Raw genomic sequence first — 18,372 nt, 5'->3', positions numbered from 1 at the left:
GAAGTATTTAGTCAGTCCGACGTATTAAATCTTGCCAGCCTTGCAAGAGAATACGGGGTGTGTTTGGTTGCTCTAGCCTTACCAAAAACATTGTCACAAACGAACTGTAGTTTTTGGCTATCCAGTCGGGAGCTTACTGATACCTCACACTCTGTACAGTATCATAAAAAATTCAGTGAAAGACAAAATGACGGTGAGCTTTATAGATGACAAAATTCGTCATAGTCGGGCGAAAAGATGAGGATCGGATGACTTGGATGTTACTCCCTCCAATCCAGAAACGGCATGCGCTCTTCTTCAGTTCCTCCGTCCAGCACCAATATATCGAGCCATATGGGCCGAGTTGCTACGAAGAGCCCAGCCCAGTTCATTTTCACTTCCACCCTCCATCTCGAGCAGGTCGACAACTTCAATCAAACCCGCCCGATTACCCTCAAAAAGGAAAAAAGGACAATCAAACCCGCCCGAAGCGCCCAACTCCACTCGCCGTCGCCGTCGCCGCCGGCGGAATCAGATGGGGACGTCGGTGCAGGTGACGCCGCTCAGCGGCGCGTACGGGGAGGGCCCCCTGTGCTACCTGCTCGCGGTCGACGGGTTCCGCTTCCTCCTCGACTGCGGCTGGACCGACCACTGCGACCCCTCCCTCCTCCAGCCCCTCGCCAGGTAAGCTCGCTACCCGACCTACCCCCGGAAGCTGCTGCTCCTTCAGTCATTCCGTCCCCTGCGAGCTTGCTTGTCTCCATGCTGGCGCCAGTGTTCGCGGGCGTGGCTGCCTTGCCGGACGTATGCCACCTGCTCGACGAATTGTGTCAACTAGGACGAGGCATTCTCTCGGAATCTCGGATGGAGGTGCAGCCATGCGCACCACCTGCTCGATCAATTACCTGCATTGATGGGGAGGGCAGCGAGTAATTTACGCCTGCCCAACTAAATGGGGTTAGGACGCTAGGTATATAGTGGCTTGGTTCGTCTTAGGGTTTTGTTTGCTGCAATGGTTGAGATCTTTGGACTGTTTACAAAACTGACTAGTTGAACTAAATCATATGTTTAGGTGTGTCAATGTCCATCAACTCATCCTCATTTTTGTGGGTGTGGGCATGTGTAATCAATCCATATCATGGAGTGTCGCATGTATGATTTCGTGTGCCAAAAATGTAGCCCAAGTTGATGCGCTGTACTTGGTTTTTGTGTGCTTTACTATTTTTTAGTTCATGTGTGTTTCCTGTAAGAGGATGCAAGTGCATGCATGCTTTTACTCCATTTTACAGAGCGAACATATTTGTTTTGCTCATTTTTGTTGACTGATGTGATGATGCTACATAAATATAGCAGCCATTCTTTAGTTGATTTTATATGTGCAGCTTTAGTCAAGTGAAAATTTTCCCGTTAGGCTTTTAAATGTCCATAGATGACAAACTAGATTGTTTGCATTGCATAAATTTTTAATGTAGACTTTGGCGTGTTTCTTTCTGAAAGCCCCATACAGTATACTAATTAAATGGAGACTTTGTTTTGCTGCATATATAGCATTAGTATGCTTATTTTAGTCCAAACTGCAGCAAAACAAAGTGTCCATTTTTTATTCAAACATATTGAAGATATGTTTGACTTATGCAGATAAAGAATATTTAATATCTTCCAGGGTTGCGCCAACAATAGATGCTGTTCTTCTGTCTCATCCTGACATCATGCATCTAGGAGCTTTGCCCTATGCCATGAAGCATCTCGGACTATCTGCACCAGTATATGCGACAGAACCTGTGTTTAGGCTGGGCCTTTTGACCATGTATGATTATTTTCTATCTAGATGGGTAAGCTTCCTTAGTGCGCATTATAATTTGCAATTAGTTGCACACTTGTCTAACCATATGTATTTCTAGTTGGGATATCCCTCGTGTGTGTGCGTAGGACCAAATGAACGTTGATGCCCATGTTTCTTCATGGCTTTTATCATCTTTCATGGTTTAATCTTACCATTTCAAATATCTTTTGCAGCAAGTTGCAGACTTTGACTTATTTACTTTGGATGATATTGATGCTGCATTCCAAAATGTTGTGAGACTAAAATACTCACAAAATCACCTTCTTAATGGTCAGTGAGATCATGTTGATGCACACCACTTTAATGCTTAATTTTAGCCCCTCAATAATCATTTCTCAGCAGATAAAGGTGAAGGAATAGTTATTGCGCCGCATGTGTCTGGGCATCTTTTGGGGGGTACAGTATGGAAGATAACAAAAGATGGGGAGGATGTCGTCTATGCTGTTGACTTCAACCATCGGAAAGAGAGGTTCCATCCTTTGTTGTGTTTGCCCTGTCCAGATTTAGTACTCTTTAGCTTAAATAACTAAAGGATAATGTGCTTTTTCAGGCATTTGAACGGTACTGCCCTCGGATCTTTTGTACGTCCAGCTGTTTTGATTACTGATGCATACAATGCCTTGAACAATCAGGTCTACAAAAGGCAACAGGATCAAGATTTCATTGGTACAGTGCTGGACCTATCTGTCAGTACTCTTTTGCATTAGATATGTTATTCACCTCACCCCCCTCTTCCGTGATCAGATTGAGCTACTTGCTCAATATTAGGGAGATGCATGCTATTTTCTTTTTTCAAATTTTCAATATGGGGGATCTTTTTTTGTTTACTTTCATTTTCTCTGGGTGCGATGATAAACTTAAAATTATTAGAGTTCTCATTCCCAAATCACTAATTGTTTGCAGGTTATTTTACTTGCTTTAAATATCGAAACCTCATTGAAGTGTTAGTGTGTTTGTGCAGATTCAATGGTGAAAGTTCTAGCAAGTGGTGGTAGTGTGCTACTGCCTGTCGATACAGCTGGTAGAGTTCTAGAACTTCTTTTAATAATGGAGCAGGTGAAATTTATTTTTATTTGATTGTACTCTTTTCATCTTTTGTCCTATTATGTTAATGATATGTAACCTTTTTTCTTGATACGTTGCAGTATTGGGCTCAACGACATTTGGTCTATCCTATCTACTTTCTGACAAATGTTTCTACGAGTACTGTTGATTATGTCAAGAGTTTTCTTGAATGGATGAGTGATTCGATCTCAAAGTCTTTTGAGCACACTAGAGACAATGCCTTCTTATTGAGGTATAACATTTGCCATGTGATGAACATACTTCCTCGCTCTTGCTCCTGGTGGACAGTGTGTTTACGAATCCTCAAAAGAGCTTTCCTAAGTTATTTCCAATTGTCTACATAATTCTTTTATTTGATTGCTAACAAATTTATTTGTAATATGTTTCAGATATGTCTCGCTGATAATTAACAAAGAAGAGCTGGAGAAACTGGGAGATGCTCCAAAGGTTAGAGTAGCAACATATATGTCTACCATACCTTTTGAACCTTGAAGTTAACAAGTATTTTGCAGGTGGTTCTAGCGTCCATGGCAAGTTTGGAGGTTGGCTTTTCTCATGACATATTTGTTGAGATGGCAAATGAAGCCAAAAATCTAGTGCTTTTTACTGAGAAGGGGCAGGTACATCCATGTGTGCATCCTCTCCAAATGGGCCACACTTCTACTCAATCTCTCATCCGATATTTTCAGTAGCTTGTCACCTTAAATACACTGTCATAGGAATTTTGGAGCTTTGAATGTATAAATGACTAGAGGGCTAGTTCACACTTATTCGAAACTTTGAATATGAAAGGATCTATCTTTATTGTTTAAAACTGAAAATTGCATGATGTGAAGGTGCTTTAATGAATTAATTGCTGAATGGACCTTTATTACTTGTGGAAAAGAAAAATTATGAAGCATAACCTCCTCAAGTTTACAATCATCTATGCCTTCATGTTCCATAGATTTGACTGTAAAGATCAACCAAGTGTCTTCATTTTTTTCATTTAGTAGCGGAATTCTAGCATTGCATGTATGTATTTGCAAATGTTTGATTAAAACATATTCCCCTTCCAGTTTGGGACACTTGCTCGCATGCTTCAAGTGGATCCACCCCCCAAAGCTGTAAAGGTCACTATGGGCAAGCGAATTCCTTTAGTTGGTGATGAGCTGAAAGCTTATGAAGAGGAACAAGAACGGATAAAAAAGGAAGAATTGCTAAAGGCTAGCCTCAGCAAAGATGAGGAGCTAAAGGCTTCTCATGGATCAAATGCAAAGGCTTCTGATCCCATGGTCGTTGATGCAAGTTCGTCTCGTAAATCATCCAATGGTATAAGATGTCTACACATTTTTTTTTTGTGAAACTTCCATTTGGCTGTTTCATACTTGATCCTTTCTTATTTGCAATTGCACAGTACAGTTCTAAATATTATGTGTCTCCTGATAACCAGTTCTAGTCTTCTACAGTACTGTCTGTCTCTGACAGTTTCAATGACTATTTGACTTTTTGTTCTTTTTCTGCTTGCCTTGTGTTGACCTGATGGATTTCATTATCCTCGTTATTCTTGTTTACTATACTGAAAAAGCAAATTGATGGTAACATATCTGTTGTTCCATCTATGTTCCCCAAACAGATCTTGTGTTTAAAGTCTTTACTATCTGATTATGATGTACTCCCTCCGATCCTAAATTCGACAAGAAATTAGGATCGGAGGGAGTAATATTTTATATGTAGTTAACTGCCTTTACTTTCTGATTCCATCAGCTGGCTCACATGTTGGCGGAAATGTGGATATTCTAATTGATGGATTTGTCCCTTCGACGACCAGCTTTGCTCCAATGTTTCCTTTTTTTGAAAATACTGCTGACTGGGATGACTTTGGCGAGGTCATCAATCCTGATGATTATATGATGAAACAAGACGAAATGGATAATAATATGATGCTTGTAAGTTATTTATGCTGTCACTATTCCTTTTGACTATTGAGTATTTTTGTCCATTGTTACTTAATTGCATGGCTGTCACATACAATTATTGTGTTGGAGTGATCTCTTTGAAGACTGTGTTTTCCTTTTTGAAAACTGCAAGAAGTTTTAAATGATAAGTGAAAAACACATGGGACTTTCTTGCCCTCTTCAAATTCAAATGGTTGTTCATTTGTTTTTCTTTACATGAAAAGGTCTTACATACTCTAGTCGCGTATCCTAGGTTATTAAACACATATTTTATTTCAGGGTGCTGGAGATGGTATGGATGGTAAGCTTGACGAGGGCTCAGCACGCTTGCTTCTTGATTCAGCACCTTCAAAAGTTATTTCCAACGAGATGACTGTAAGTTTCTTTTCTCTCTTTTATTCAGTCTATGCATCTATATCAAAGATATAAATGTACTTATATCCAAGATAGGTGTATGTCTATCTAGATTGCACTTTTGCATCTGTATGTATATTTGGCATTTTTCAGGTGCAAGTGAAGTGCTCATTGGCGTATATGGACTTTGAAGGTCGGTCCGATGGGCGTTCTGTAAAATCAGTTATTGCTCATGTAGCCCCACTGAAACTTGTACGTGTCTTTAGTTGAATTTTTTTTATCTGATAGCATGCATGTTTTTAGTTTAACGGTTTTGACTTATTTGCTCTTTGGTCATTTTTTCATAGTTTGAAATTGTCTTTAAGCCTATGTTCTGCACTTGCATTATTGAATCCGAAGGTAGTTAGACCATGTGAATGTAATATACTCCCTCCGTCCCATATCAAGTGCCGAAATATCTATTACTATCTATTAAATTACAAACGGTGGTGACGGCGGACGTCCGTAGGTTTTTTCATCAAAATTACCTCACAATGCCATTGCTCATCCGCTACCCAACAGCTTCCCCGTCCCACGTACCCTGTACCCACGAGAGAAACAGAGAAACGAGAAATCGCCCGCGGTGATGTCGTCGCCGGCTACGGTCCCGTGGTGGTGGCGCAGGCGGGGAAGTCCGCGGCGGCCAAGATCTTGCCGGAGCTGTACCCGACGGAGGATGACCTACCCCTTCTTGCCGCAGTAATGACATTTGTCGCACGAGATGGGCCTGTTCCTCGTCGCGCTTCTTCTTGCGGCACTCGCGGGACCAGTGCCCCTTCTTGCCGCAGTAACGACATTTGTCGTCCTTCGTTGGGCCCCCGCCGGCGGCAGGGCGAGGCCCTTCCTTCTCCTTGCCTCCACCGCGACCTTTGTACTGACGGCGATCGGCGTTTGCAGAACCAGAGCCGCCCGATCCGTCTGAGTCATGGCGTTTCTGGCGCGCACGCCACTCCTCCTCCGTGAGAAGGAGTTTGCCGCCAACATCAGGCTCCGGATCAAGCCCATCCTCGGCGGCAGAGAGCCGGCCTGAGAGCTCCTCAAGGGACATATTTTTCAGATCGAGGCACGACTCCATTGCGACTGCCACCGGTTTGATTCTCGGCGGCACCACACGAAGGAGTTTCTTCACGGCCTTCTCCTCCGTGATGTCATCATTGACCTGCTGCAGGTCAGTGACCAGCCCAGACAGCCGTAGCACAAAATCTTCGATGGACTCGCCGCTCTTGAATGCGAGATTCTCATACTCCTTGCGCAGCTTCTGGGCCTTCGCCTCGTGGACGCGCTCTACGCCGGTGCGCATCAGCTTGACCACGTTCCAGGCATCATGCGCGTTGTCCTTGGCTGCCACCACGCGCATCATCTCGGGCGGCACCAAGCGCAGGATTGTGCTGAACGCCTGCCGCTCCTGCCGCGTCGACGTCTCCTCTCCTTCCACTGCCTCCCAGAGCCCAGCTCCTGGCAATTGGACCCGCATGAGTATGACCCAGTCGAGGTAGTTTGTGCGTGTCAGCATGGGGTAGGTGACGGCGCCGCTGCCGCCCACCTTGCGCACCACTTCTTGCTGCACCACAACCTGGCCATCGCGTCGTCTCCCGCGGCTCCGGCCACGGCTCAAGGTACGCGAGCGCAGCGGAGTCACAGACCAGGAGGCGTACCGATCACCCTTCGAGTTTGGCATCGCAGATCACCAGAAACTGATTAGGGCTCTGATACCAACTGTAAGCACCAGCTCGAGTGTCAGACGAAAAACGAGAGAGGTGGAGTGTTTGTTTTGGCGCAGCGTAAACCTTGCTGCATTTTCTGCTTCTCCTTTTATTCATCGAAAACAAAAGGCATGCTGTGGCTGTCGCCACACCTCTGACTGGATCGTGCCATCCCACGATCGAGGCGCGTCGTCCACAACGAACTACAAGCTGGCGGGCGCATAGATCGCATCCACGCCAGGCAACAGAAACGGGAAAATAGCTAACAGAAAGCTACTGACGGCAAAAAGCAAAGATGCTAACTACCTAACTATTAAAACAGCTAGTTTATTCAACACATGCCACCAAAAACTTTGTGTACACTTCCCGGGGAAAAAACTTTGTACACATAATTACTCTCTGGTGATTCTTGTTGTGATTTAGGCGTTTAGCAGGTGACTTCAGTTACACGCTTGCTTCTTGTTGTCAGTGCTTGCTCATATTCTGAATCTCTTCTTGTATTTTTCCAGGTTTTGGTACATGGGTCAGCAGAAGCTACTGAACATTTAAAAATGCATTGTGCAAAGAACTCAGACTTGCATGTTTATGCTCCTCAGATAGAAGAAACAATTGATGTAACTTCAGACTTATGTGCTTACAAGGTTAGTTTGTTAGCTGCCAAGCTCTTTCTTAGTAGAGCATCACTTAGGACTTGAAGATCATGAATGTAAAGCCATCGTCAGATACTGGTGTGTTAATTCATATACTCCTATCTGATAGAAGAGCAGCAGCAGCAGCAAGAACTTTATGTAAATGGGCTAGGAGGGTATCGGAACTTTGTAACCAATCATACATATACAGACTTGCTAGTTTTGTAATGTCTATGCTGTTATGCAATTTCAGGTGCAACTTTCAGAGAAGTTAATGAGCAATGTCATTTCTAAGAAGGTAAGGGACTATAACTCTATGAGTTATATTTGCTTCCTTGAATGTTAGTATACTCTATTCAATTTATTGAGTTACCTTGATATGGACTTTATGCCATGATATAAATTTTTTATAGTAGCATTCTAGTGGTTCACAGTTCTCTTTTTGGATAGACTAGCTCCTAAAGTGCTCAGAGCTCATTTAGAGCTCCACAAGTGAGGTTGTTACACACAAAACTCAAAAAAGGCTTGAACCTGTAGGTTCTTTTAATAGGGTTCCCTCTAAAAGGCTAATTGCTTTTCAACTGAGCAGTCTATTCCATTTCCCAGCCAGTTACCAGCCATAAACACTGAACAAAATGCCAAACCAGTTGAATTTGCTCATAAACGCTGAGCCATCCATGCCAAAAACTTGGCAAGTGACCACCATAAACCACCTACCTGGTCTGACTCTCGATCAGTGTTGTTTGTCCATATGGTTTTGTTCCATTTGGTTCTTTTTGAATCCTTCACACCATTGTTCATTTACTTCGCTGGTAGTTTTTTGTTGTTGTTTAAGAAAGCACCTCTCACACTAAAACTGTCTGCAGTTGGGCGAGCATGAAATTGCGTGGGTTGATGCAGAAGTTGGAAAAGTGGATGAGAAGCTTAATCTGCTACCCCCCTCGTCAACTCCATCTGCCCACAAATCAGTTCTTGTTGGTGATCTGAAATTGGCCGATTTCAAGCAATTCCTAGCAAATAAAGGTCTACAGGTTGGTCTCCGTATACAATTATCATTAGTATCTGTATGATATGGTTGCCTTAGTCATCGGGTCGTTCACAGTTTAGTTTTAGAATGGTAGTTGGATTTTTCTTTTCTCATATTTCTGTATCATTCCGTGGAACATAGGGGGTATACAACGTGTTATTAGATCAATTAGCCGATAGCATGTTAAAAACGGACCACAGAGTTGCAACTTTCGCCCACTCACGTGCAAAAATGGTTATCAGATGGCACCTCTCAGGAGCAAACTTTAGTTCATATAACCTACATACTTTACGTACGGTTTGAGTTCAGAAATTGATTCTGAAAGCTGTAACCACTAAAATTATTGAGACCATGGAAATTTAGCGCTAAGAAAATCCTTGCAGGTTGAGTTTGCTGGGGGTGCTCTACGGTGCGGCGAGTACATCACAGTGCGCAAGATTGGTGATTCTAACCAGAAGGTAACGATTGGAACTGCCATACAATTTGGCAGTAGTTTGACTATTTATTTAATACTAGTATTTATTTTGAGGGGCACACAACACTTTTGATTTGATGGTCGCATGTTCTCGCCAAACACGGAATTGCAGGGCAGCACGGGTTCGCAGCAGATTGTGATCGAAGGTCCGCTGTGCGAGGACTACTACAAGATCCGTGAGCTCCTTTACTCCCAGTTCTTCTTGTTGTAAGGCCTGTCGCATTCGGAGCGGCACCATTGCTGCCGTGTGCTGTGTAAAACCGACAGAAGAGGATACTGCTTGTATTAATCAATTACTGATCCTGGGAATCCCTGTTGTACAATTCTCACATATTTGTCTCCCGAAAGTTCAGGTTACTGCTCACTGATCCTGTAGTTGGTTGTTTTCATGTTTTTTTTAAGTTTTTCGTGTAAATGTGGACTTTATTAGTTTTATAAACTTGGTAAAACAAGGGGAAAAAGCGCTGAGGGCTCCGGAGTGTTCTTTGCATGTCTGGAAGACTCCGTTCCTGTATGATTGGACTATTCGGACTATATGACTATTTGGAGTGTTCTAGAGGGATGTGGGCGCTGGACGGCCAGTGCCACTGTAATGTTCTTGTATGTTCTGGCAGGGGTGCCATCTTGTCTCACTTCATGCATCATCATCATACATGCCATCATCTTGTCATTGTTTCTTGTTGTCAACGAGGGCCAACTCAAGCCCCGAAAATGACACAAACACATGCAGGGATATCACTGGTTAGCTAAATGGTATTGCTGCATTTATTGTTGCGGCCAATTATCGTAATCTCGTATGTATTAGCCCTTTTTTTAATCAATTTCCTTGTTTGGATGACTATTTTTTTGCCTGTTTTCATGGTCATTTTTCGTAAATTATAAAATAAGTTCAGCCCGATTTAGCAACCTTGAACTCAGCCTGAATCGAATTCCTTGGCAATTCCTAACTAGCGAAATCTTGAGCTCAAAACGGACTTGGAACTCAAATTCTAGATATCAGCCTGGTGACTTGCGAACGCCCAGTGTTGAGTGTATGCAAAGCAATAAAACTGGTTTGAGAGGAAACTCGTTTGCGATTTTGCAAGGCTTACATCATAAAGCAAGTGTTCTCTGACTCGCTGGCTGTCCTCCATTTTTATTTCGTCGGCTCTACTCGCCGATCTCGGTGCGGCGGCGACTTGGGATTCTCTACGCACCCCGCAATTGACAGGCAAATCTCAGCGCAAGCCACCTCTCTAGTACTCGGATCCGATCACGGGAGGAATATCCAATTCAACCATCCACCTACCCAAACCCCCGATTCGCACCTGAGGTTCCGTCGCCGCGCACCGCCACCTGCTCGACGCAATTCCCGGCCCGGCAGCGCGATGGCCGGCCGCCGCTGACTCGCGCACGCCGCCATGTCGCTGGCGTGCGGGCTGCCGCTGCTGGAGTGCGTCTACTGCCTGGGCTGCGCGCGGTGGGCATGGAAGCGGTGCCTCCACACGGGGGACCGCGACAGCGCCACCTGGGGCCTCGCCTCCGCCGCCGAGTTCTCCCCGGTGCCCCGCATGTGCCGCCTCATCATGGCCAACTACGAGCCCGACCTCGCCAACCCCGTCTTCTCCCCGCCCGGCGGCTACGGTATCGACCCCGCCAACATCATCCGCCGCCGGAGCTACGCCGACACCCGGGGCCGCGTCACCCCTTACCTCGTCTACCTCGACCACGCGCACGCCGACATCGTGCTCGCCCTCCGGGGCCTCAACCTCGGCCGCGAGTCAGACTACGCGCTCCTCCTCGACAACCGCCTTGGCAAGCGCAAGTTCGACGGCGGGTACGTCCACAATGGCCTCCTCAGGGCCGCCGGCTGGGTGCTCGACGCCGAGTGCGACCTGCTCAGGAACCTCCTCGACAGGTACCCTGACTACAAGCTCACCTTCACAGGCCACTCACTTGGCGCCGGCATCGCCGCCATGCTCACCATGGTCGTCGTGCTCAACCTCGACAAGCTCGGTGACGTCGACAGGAGCCGCACCAGATGCTACGCCATGGCGCCCGCCAGATGTATGTCGCTCAACCTGGCTGTCAGATATGCCGACGTTATCAACTCTGTTGTGCTACAAGTGAGAACCATTTGCTGCTTCAAATTGAATTGTTCCTTGCTGACTTAGTTTACTTGTCTGTCTGAATTTTGATAACCAGACTATTAAGTGCTACTGTCAAAGAGCATACCAGTTCTGAGATAAAACATTGCATTGTTAATGACTTAATGTGCAGATATTGATATACTGAAAGTAGTTCTTCTTAATGACAGGATGATTTCCTGCCTCGAACAGCTACTCCTTTAGAAGATATTTTCAAGTCGATTCTCTGGTATGGCCATGGCACCCTTGTTGGCTATTTTCTTAATTAAATACTATCATCCTCCTGTGTCCCGTGTTCATATTTGCTACTGTTATATGATTCTAGTAGAGCACACTTTCGCATTATGTAATTTTAGTGGCCAGCCAGTACTTTCATGATTCCTCCCTACATTACCATCACTACTTTTTTTTGGTTATCTTATCATGGTCTTCTATTAGGTCACTAACCATCTTAGCTAGGCTTTGTTCCTTTTTACTTTAGCCAAACATTAATAAGCCAATGACCAGCCGTATCAAGTCAAAACTAGGTGTTGTCATGTGGTGAGCTCATTTACAGATTGATTCTTGAGTTAGTTACTTCTTTTTCTTATTCTAGGCCTTCAAAGCAAGTATCAACTGTATATATGCCTGGGGATACAACATGCTTCTAATCTGAATTGGTTGCTATGATATAGGGGCATATGCCATGTTATTTTACAAAATAGAGCTTATTCCCGGAGTACAATTTTTTCTTCCAGTTCCCAGATACTGCAAAAGATGACATATTAATGTTCCCTACTCCACCTATCTATTATCCACCCTTCTCATTTTTCTTAGCGTCTTCTGCTAAGTTTCTTTTGGTCTCTGGTACACGTTAGTTTACTTAACTCCGCTTTAGTTAGCTCAAACAACTTATAAACATCATGTAGAATTCAATATGAAAGCCGCCTGTTCAACAGAACACTGGACCACCTCATGAGTACTTGTCTGCTCACTTGTCCGACATGCGATCTGTCTGCTTCCAATGTTCATGTTCAATCTGACCCGAACGTTCCACCTTCTGTCCAGCGTCCACCCTTACTTTCAGAATGTCCACCTTTCTGGTTATTTTTCCTTTTTCAAATTGCAAAGCAAATCAATTTTTAACCATGTGTGGACAGTGGCCCATACAATGGGCTGTTAAGATGATTTGTTGACCAGGTAACTCGGAGCATATAATCACCAGATACCTGAAGGAAGAAAAATAATATTAGTTGCTTGATCCACATACTTCACACCTCTATATATTTGTTAACTGGAGGTATATATAATTTTAATAATTATACATCTGTCTTGCAGCTAGCAGCTAATGTAAGTGATTTGTTATAAAATGGCGTTAGGGAGGAAATTCTATCTCATGGACGCAACAAATGTATTAGTAAACTGCAAACAAGCCCGTCAACCATAGATTGATAGCAATAATCCGAATCCTCTGGGGTGTTTGGTCTTATTCAGCAATTTCCTGTTTATATTTACTGTACTAGCTATCTTATTTCACTGTGTATGTTGAATGCAATGTGATTATTTCCTTCCAGCTGTGTGGGTACAAGCAATTTTAAAATTGGACCATCTTCTCTTCTTGGGCAGTCTGCCATGCCTCCTGTGTTTGAGATGTTTGAAGGACACCTGCATACCTGAAGATGTTATGTTAAAAGATCCAAGGAGGCTCTATGCACCAGGTCGGATATATCACATTGTGGAAAGAAAAATGTTCAGGTAACCTTCTTCTAATTCGTGACCTAGAATGCAAAAAAAAAAAAACTACTTGTGGGACCTGAAATATGGCATTGTTGCTGAGTAACTCTAAATAACAACTCTCAATGTACCATCATAGTGCTACAAAGTGGGTTCATGAAAGAGATCCTCAGAAATTTTTGAAGTAGAGATAATATTATGGTAGTGGTGTTGATGATTCATCTCTATTCTCTACTGTCTGATGGGAACTTTTGCCGTAATGGTGTGGCATCTGCCCTTCCATGTTGTCAGCAGTGAAATGCCTCTATTGAACATGCCACTGCTTTCTTCAGAATATATATTTATATTTTTTTCCATCACTCAGATTACTACTTTTTAGTAATGGAGACATCCAACATTGTCATAATCATAGTTTGTTAGTGAAATGAATGCAGATGTGGAAGATATCCACCGGTGGTCAAAACAGCTGTGCCAGTGGATGGTAGATTTGAGCATGTAGTTCTTTCCTGCAACGCCACAATGGATCACGCTGTTATTTGGATCGAGCGGGAAGCCCAGAAGGCTTTGGATGTAAGTCTTGTGCTTTCTCATAAAACAAAATTGTGTTGTCTCATTGCTCTTTAAGGAATTGTTTTTTTTTTCTGTGTTTTCTGAAGTGTACCTTTGATGTTCTGCAACTTAGAAATGTGCAATCTAGCACTCAGTTGTTTCAAGTAGTGTATGCTATCTAGAGTCAAACACCTCATGTCGTAAAGCAGGTATTGGATCCAAATCGTACACAATCTTGAGTAGAACGTGGTAAGCGTGTAGAGATGTCAGAATGCAAAATGAAAATAATTTTTTATTCAAAATTCAGATATAGGTGCTCAATTTTATCATGTCTTTGTAGTAATAGTACTCCGTAGTTCTCAGTGAGTAAAAAGAAGCATAATGAAATTGTTCTCATCTCCCTGTGCATATCATCAGCTAATGCTGGAGAAGGAGAGAACGATGTTGGTGCCATCCGAGCAGCGGATGGAGCGGGACGAGACGGTGCACGTGGAGGAGCACAAGGCAGCACTGCGCAGAGCCGCCACACTGTCGGTGACAGGCATCCGGTCGCCGCCATCGACGTACGGCACGTTCGGTGGTGAACGGCCGGAGAGGAGCGAAAGCTTCCCATCGTCAGCGTCCAGGCAACCACGGGTGAGCTGGAACGACCTGATAGAGAGTGTGTTCGAAAAGGATGAGGATGGTCAGATCGTGCTGCGTAGCTCGCCTCCTTCCTGACGCTAGACCATGTAAATTTTCCTCTTTGTTTTCTTTGGCTAAACATCTTCTGCTGTAAATTCTTTTGACAGAATGCTGATTTATTGTGGTCGTCATGGTTTTTTTTTTGTACCATTTTACCTTTTACTCGGTCCTCCTTATGATACCAATTTGGCATTAAAAATGCACGGATAAAAATACTTTAATTTGAATTGAATCCTATAAGGCTTATCCCACCACATCTATAAATAGAAGATCTTTAATACTCGAAAATATGGGAGATTTAGAATCAAAATTCCATTACATGTTATTAACTTCTTGACTACAGGAGGAATTTTCGAACAACGAAATTCTCATTGGCATTCCTCTCCAAAAACAAAAATACATAACACAAACACCGGGAGAGCCTAACGATGCCGCTTATGCTCATCAGTAAAAAAATAAAATAAAGAACGTATGCTGCTCATGCGCATCAGGTGAGAGAACAGCAATACAGCATCAGCAAGTCTGAGCATTGGCACCGCCTCAATCTTTTTACAGAGGGCTACGAACGACCCAATGCTGGTGTGGGGTGACCGTTTGGCCAAATAAACCCACTGATCCTTCTGCTTGGCAGCTACTATATGCAAAATTATGATTTACATCATGGAGCGACGTTGTTGGATTCAATAGCTCGAATATCAGCCAATAATACTGCCTATTTAAGACAAAATGGCATATGATGGTTCCCGAAGAGCCATAAGGCCTGAGCCAACTAGAATGACTTGTATATATATGTATGTAACACTAACAATCTACGCCTGCAGGTCGAGAACTGCCTCGCCTGTGAAGAACGTCAAAGAAATTGTAAATCCATGGTGATACCGAAGGTAAACTGGGAGTCGTTATCAGAACAGATCAGCTAACTTACCATGCATCCTCTTAACGAAGCGCTCGAACTCCATAAAGTTGGGTTTCTCAAAGAGGACACTGCAAAGCCTCAGGTAGGTGAATCCAAATAGATGACGTCCATCTGGATCATTCCGTGGCTTGGCATTCTCCAGAGTTTTGTTGAAGCCATCTCTGTCGTAGCAAGGCAGAGCATTCTCACTCGCCACCGGTATCCCAGCATCCCACGCAGCATTTAGCACCTGAAATACAATATATCCAATTGATAGGTTATGTATATACCATCAAGCTAGCTGATCTTAATTAAAAAGCTTGAAACATGATGGTGTACTAAGCAGTTGCTCTGGTAAATCCTACCAACCAGTTTGTATTGCTGTTCGGAGATGTTTGCTTACCAGAGAATGCATTACCATGCTAAGCTGCAGCTAAGCAAATGGTAAACAGAATGATAAGCATGCTAGAATTGTACAAGGTTACCTACCTGCCATACCAGGCCCTCTGGATCTGCTAAGGCCTCAGGGAAAACCTCATGCCGAGCCATAGTGCGCAATTCCACACATGTAAAGTTCAAAGCCGCACCATGTTTTTTCAACACCGTGACAATTGGAGCGTAGCCATTACATGGGTTATAAAACCCAGCAGTCAGTTCAGCGGCATGACTAGCAGTTTTGTACCACCAGTGTATGCCTGACACCTGTTATGTCACAAGAGTGAATTTCGCTGTCCAATCATATACTCCCTCCGTCTTATATTAAGTGACTTCTATTACATGTATCTAGACGCTTTTTAGACATAGATACATCCATATTTTGGCAAATTTGAGTCACTTAATATGGGACGGAGGGAGTAGTTCACTTTGTATGCAAATGAGAGAAAAAGTTTAGCTTGACACTAGTAAAGATCAACATCTCAAAACAGGAACAATGCCCCAGTATAGTCATGAAAATACTTGGAAAAATGTACAGATACTTCATGAACTAACGATTGTAACTAACCTTAACAGCAATAGCTGAACCTTCAAAGGCCAACCTGGCGAGCATTAGTACGCGATCTGCATGATCCAGCAACACCTGGGAGTACCAGTTGAGGAAAAAACGGCCATAATAGCTATCATAATCTCCTCCATCACAGAAAACCCAGTGTTGTTTGGTTCAGAATTATAATGGCCTGCGTTGTCTGGCGATCTTGCCCATATGGTGTGTCCTCGTGCTTCTGCAGCCTTCTCAGATTTTTTTGTAAGTACCTGTCATAGCACTGGAGCAAAATACATCCTCAGTGAACCCCTTTTGTATTATAAGAAACTTGATGAGATATAGATGATATAGCATGGATTGGCAGTGCAAGTCTAAGATGAAGCTTTACCTGAAATTCGCCAATGCCAGGGTATTTCCAGCCATGATTTGCTGCATAAGAGGGATATCGTAACTCTCCACAAGCCCCTAGCCCAACCTCAATTTCTGAAATGATCCCGTCCTCAAAATACTCATCAAACGCTACTCGAAAGCTTCTCATGAAGTCAAAGTACACCTACATTAATTGATGGGAATGAAACAGAGAAACACAAACACATATAACATTCACAGAAACTGAATCTGTTAAACTCAAAAAGCTGACATTTATATAGCAAAAATAGTTTCATGATATGCCCATCAGGAAAGTTTAACAGATGAAACAGATGCAACTTCTTCATTCAAGACCCTCTAAAACAGACCACGGTAGTTCCCACTTCATGTATCAAGAGTGTCGATGAGAAATCTCATGTTCCCTGAAACTTTTTGATGATTGGGTGTGCATGAAATTAGGAAGATGATAATGCACAGTTAGAGAATTATTGGACTTGCAAAAAGCAACTGATCTACTAAAAGCATAATGTAGTGGGTATTACTAGGAAAGCATAATAAACATTTAGCAGGGCTCAAACTTCTGAACCAATTCGAAAAAAGAATGCAGCAATTTGGTAAAAATTCAAGATCAGGAGTGAGTAAGCATTCATATAAAGTCCCATAGTTTCTCCAGTGTGAACTTATCACCGACAGAAGTATAAAACTAGCAGACAAGATTGAGATACAAAAAATATACTCCCTCAATCCCATATTACAGGGTGCCCTTGTATTTCAAGATTCAACTTTGACCATGGATTTGACTGATAAATTTGAGTTATATGTCACAAAAATTATACCATTGAATTTGCATTCGAGAGCAGTTTCCAATGGTACAAATTTTATGGTGAATACCTCCTATATTAATTGTCTAATTGATTGTCAAAGCTAAATCTTAAGATATGTGTGCACCTTGTAATTTCGGGAAGGAGGGGCTACGGAGTTAAAGTTGAAATGAATCACCAGATGAGGTTTGGTTGTACTTTCAAAAGATAACTGGGATACCGTAAAATGATTGTACCTCCACTGCTGTTCGGCCCTGCAGAACCCTTTCTTTATCAATGAGGCATTCTGTATTACGCCTACCTTCTCTGTCAGTAAAGTAGATATCCAGATTGCTCCTTCCAATCTCGATTACCCACTCTGGGAGCGGAATAGACACGTCATCTCCAACATTGCCTCCACATTCATGGAATGACATGACCACCTGAGTATATGGAGCAGAAAGGTAAAATCAGCAAAGGAACTCAAGACCCATGATACATCATTTTTGCAAGAGTTCCATTAATAGGAGAGCGTGCTAAGCTAGATTGATTCGGAGTTAATTTGTTATTACCACTCAACATTAAGACACACAAAAAGCAATTGTAAGTGATCTATCACTTGCAAGTTGAAATTGCTGAGTAGCTGGGAACAGAATGCAGAACCATATCATGCAGACAGGGTAGAATATAAAAAAAGATGCAGAGCCATGTATCATGCAGCAAACTACAACAGTGGACAGAAACATAAGGGTGCCGTGGGTGTCACCTGCAGCTTGAGCTTAAGCTCCCTGATCATCTGGAAGAGGCGCTTGTAGCCGGTCCAGTTGTACTCCTGCGGCCTTTGTGCCTCGACATTGCCCCACCAGCAGTCAACCATGACCCCGTCGACCCCAGCCGCCTTGAGCACCCGCAGCTGCCCCACGAGTTCATCCGCATCCGCCACCTCTCCGCTCACATTCACCACACCAAGCTACCAAAACAAGAGGATGTCAACGATGACAACACAGGGCAGCCGCGCTGCACAGGAACAAACAGGTGAATTAACATCGAGGCATTCGCATCTTACCGGCAGCATGACGTAGACGGGCACGTATGGCGTGCCGGCGGGCGCGGCGGCGCAACCGCGACCACCGCCGTCGTAGCGCACGCGGCGCCGGCCTGCTTGCCCGCGTCGCCGTCCTGGCCCATGCCGTGGTCGTCGGA

At 43.6% G+C, this 18,372-nt stretch overlaps 3 protein-coding genes across 4 annotated transcripts; 2 read left to right on the top strand and 1 right to left on the bottom strand.

Annotated features, from left to right (window-relative positions):
- The first annotated feature begins 425 nt into the window (after positions 1 to 425).
- On the top strand, positions 426 to 9,605 carry LOC100835825 (cleavage and polyadenylation specificity factor subunit 2). 2 transcript variants are annotated; one of them, XM_010232043.3, is made up of 18 exons: positions 426 to 663; positions 1,643 to 1,811; positions 1,996 to 2,092; positions 2,162 to 2,291; positions 2,373 to 2,488; positions 2,784 to 2,878; positions 2,968 to 3,119; positions 3,277 to 3,334; positions 3,400 to 3,507; positions 3,946 to 4,198; positions 4,634 to 4,815; positions 5,104 to 5,199; positions 5,332 to 5,430; positions 7,430 to 7,561; positions 7,803 to 7,847; positions 8,416 to 8,580; positions 8,960 to 9,034; positions 9,164 to 9,605. In XM_010232043.3, the coding sequence occupies exons 1-18, from the start codon at positions 515 to 517 to the stop codon at positions 9,260 to 9,262; spliced, it is 2,220 nt and encodes a 739-aa protein (XP_010230345.1). In that variant the 5' UTR covers positions 426 to 514; the 3' UTR covers positions 9,263 to 9,605. The 2 variants fall into 2 exon arrangements, with proteins under 2 accessions (XP_010230345.1, XP_003565596.1); XM_003565548.4 differs by having other exon boundaries at positions 515 to 663; positions 2,165 to 2,291; positions 9,164 to 9,262.
- Positions 9,606 to 9,942: 337 nt separating this feature from the next.
- On the top strand, positions 9,943 to 14,273 carry LOC100841822. The gene is made up of 5 exons (XM_003565489.4): positions 9,943 to 11,156; positions 11,348 to 11,406; positions 12,783 to 12,911; positions 13,325 to 13,460; positions 13,857 to 14,273. The coding sequence occupies exons 1-5, from the start codon at positions 10,452 to 10,454 to the stop codon at positions 14,157 to 14,159; spliced, it is 1,332 nt and encodes a 443-aa protein (XP_003565537.1). The 5' UTR covers positions 9,943 to 10,451; the 3' UTR covers positions 14,160 to 14,273.
- Positions 14,274 to 14,537: 264 nt separating this feature from the next.
- Positions 14,538 to 18,369, bottom strand: LOC100834182 (beta-amylase 2, chloroplastic-like). The gene is given in 10 exon segments (XM_014899663.2): positions 14,538 to 14,961; positions 15,049 to 15,268; positions 15,508 to 15,720; positions 16,022 to 16,161; positions 16,164 to 16,250; positions 16,253 to 16,280; positions 16,389 to 16,553; positions 17,427 to 17,612; positions 17,936 to 18,139; positions 18,236 to 18,369. Coding segments are annotated over 10 exon segments (1,281 nt in total). The 5' UTR covers positions 18,245 to 18,369; the 3' UTR covers positions 14,538 to 14,932.
- Between the last annotated feature and the right edge of the window lie 3 nt (positions 18,370 to 18,372).

Source organism: Brachypodium distachyon, chromosome 2, assembly GCF_000005505.3.
Source record: "Brachypodium distachyon strain Bd21 chromosome 2, Brachypodium_distachyon_v3.0, whole genome shotgun sequence".
Taxonomy (NCBI): domain Eukaryota; kingdom Viridiplantae; phylum Streptophyta; class Magnoliopsida; order Poales; family Poaceae; genus Brachypodium; species Brachypodium distachyon.
This window is presented reverse-complemented; position numbering and strand designations above follow the sequence as displayed.

Coding starts and splice junctions, on each gene's coding strand:
- LOC100841822 (XM_003565489.4), top strand. CDS start 10,452: ATGTCGCTGGCGTGCGGGCTGCCGCTGCTGGAGTGCGTCTACTGCCTG. Junction 11,157..11,347: donor TCAACTCTGTTGTGCTACAA/GTGAGAACCATT, acceptor TCTTAATGACAG/GATGATTTCCTGCCTCGAAC. Junction 13,461..13,856: donor AAGCCCAGAAGGCTTTGGAT/GTAAGTCTTGTG, acceptor GCATATCATCAG/CTAATGCTGGAGAAGGAGAG.
- LOC100835825 (XM_010232043.3), top strand. CDS start 515: ATGGGGACGTCGGTGCAGGTGACGCCGCTCAGCGGCGCGTACGGGGAG. Junction 7,848..8,415: donor GCAATGTCATTTCTAAGAAG/GTAAGGGACTAT, acceptor AACTGTCTGCAG/TTGGGCGAGCATGAAATTGC. Junction 8,581..8,959: donor TAGCAAATAAAGGTCTACAG/GTTGGTCTCCGT, acceptor AAATCCTTGCAG/GTTGAGTTTGCTGGGGGTGC.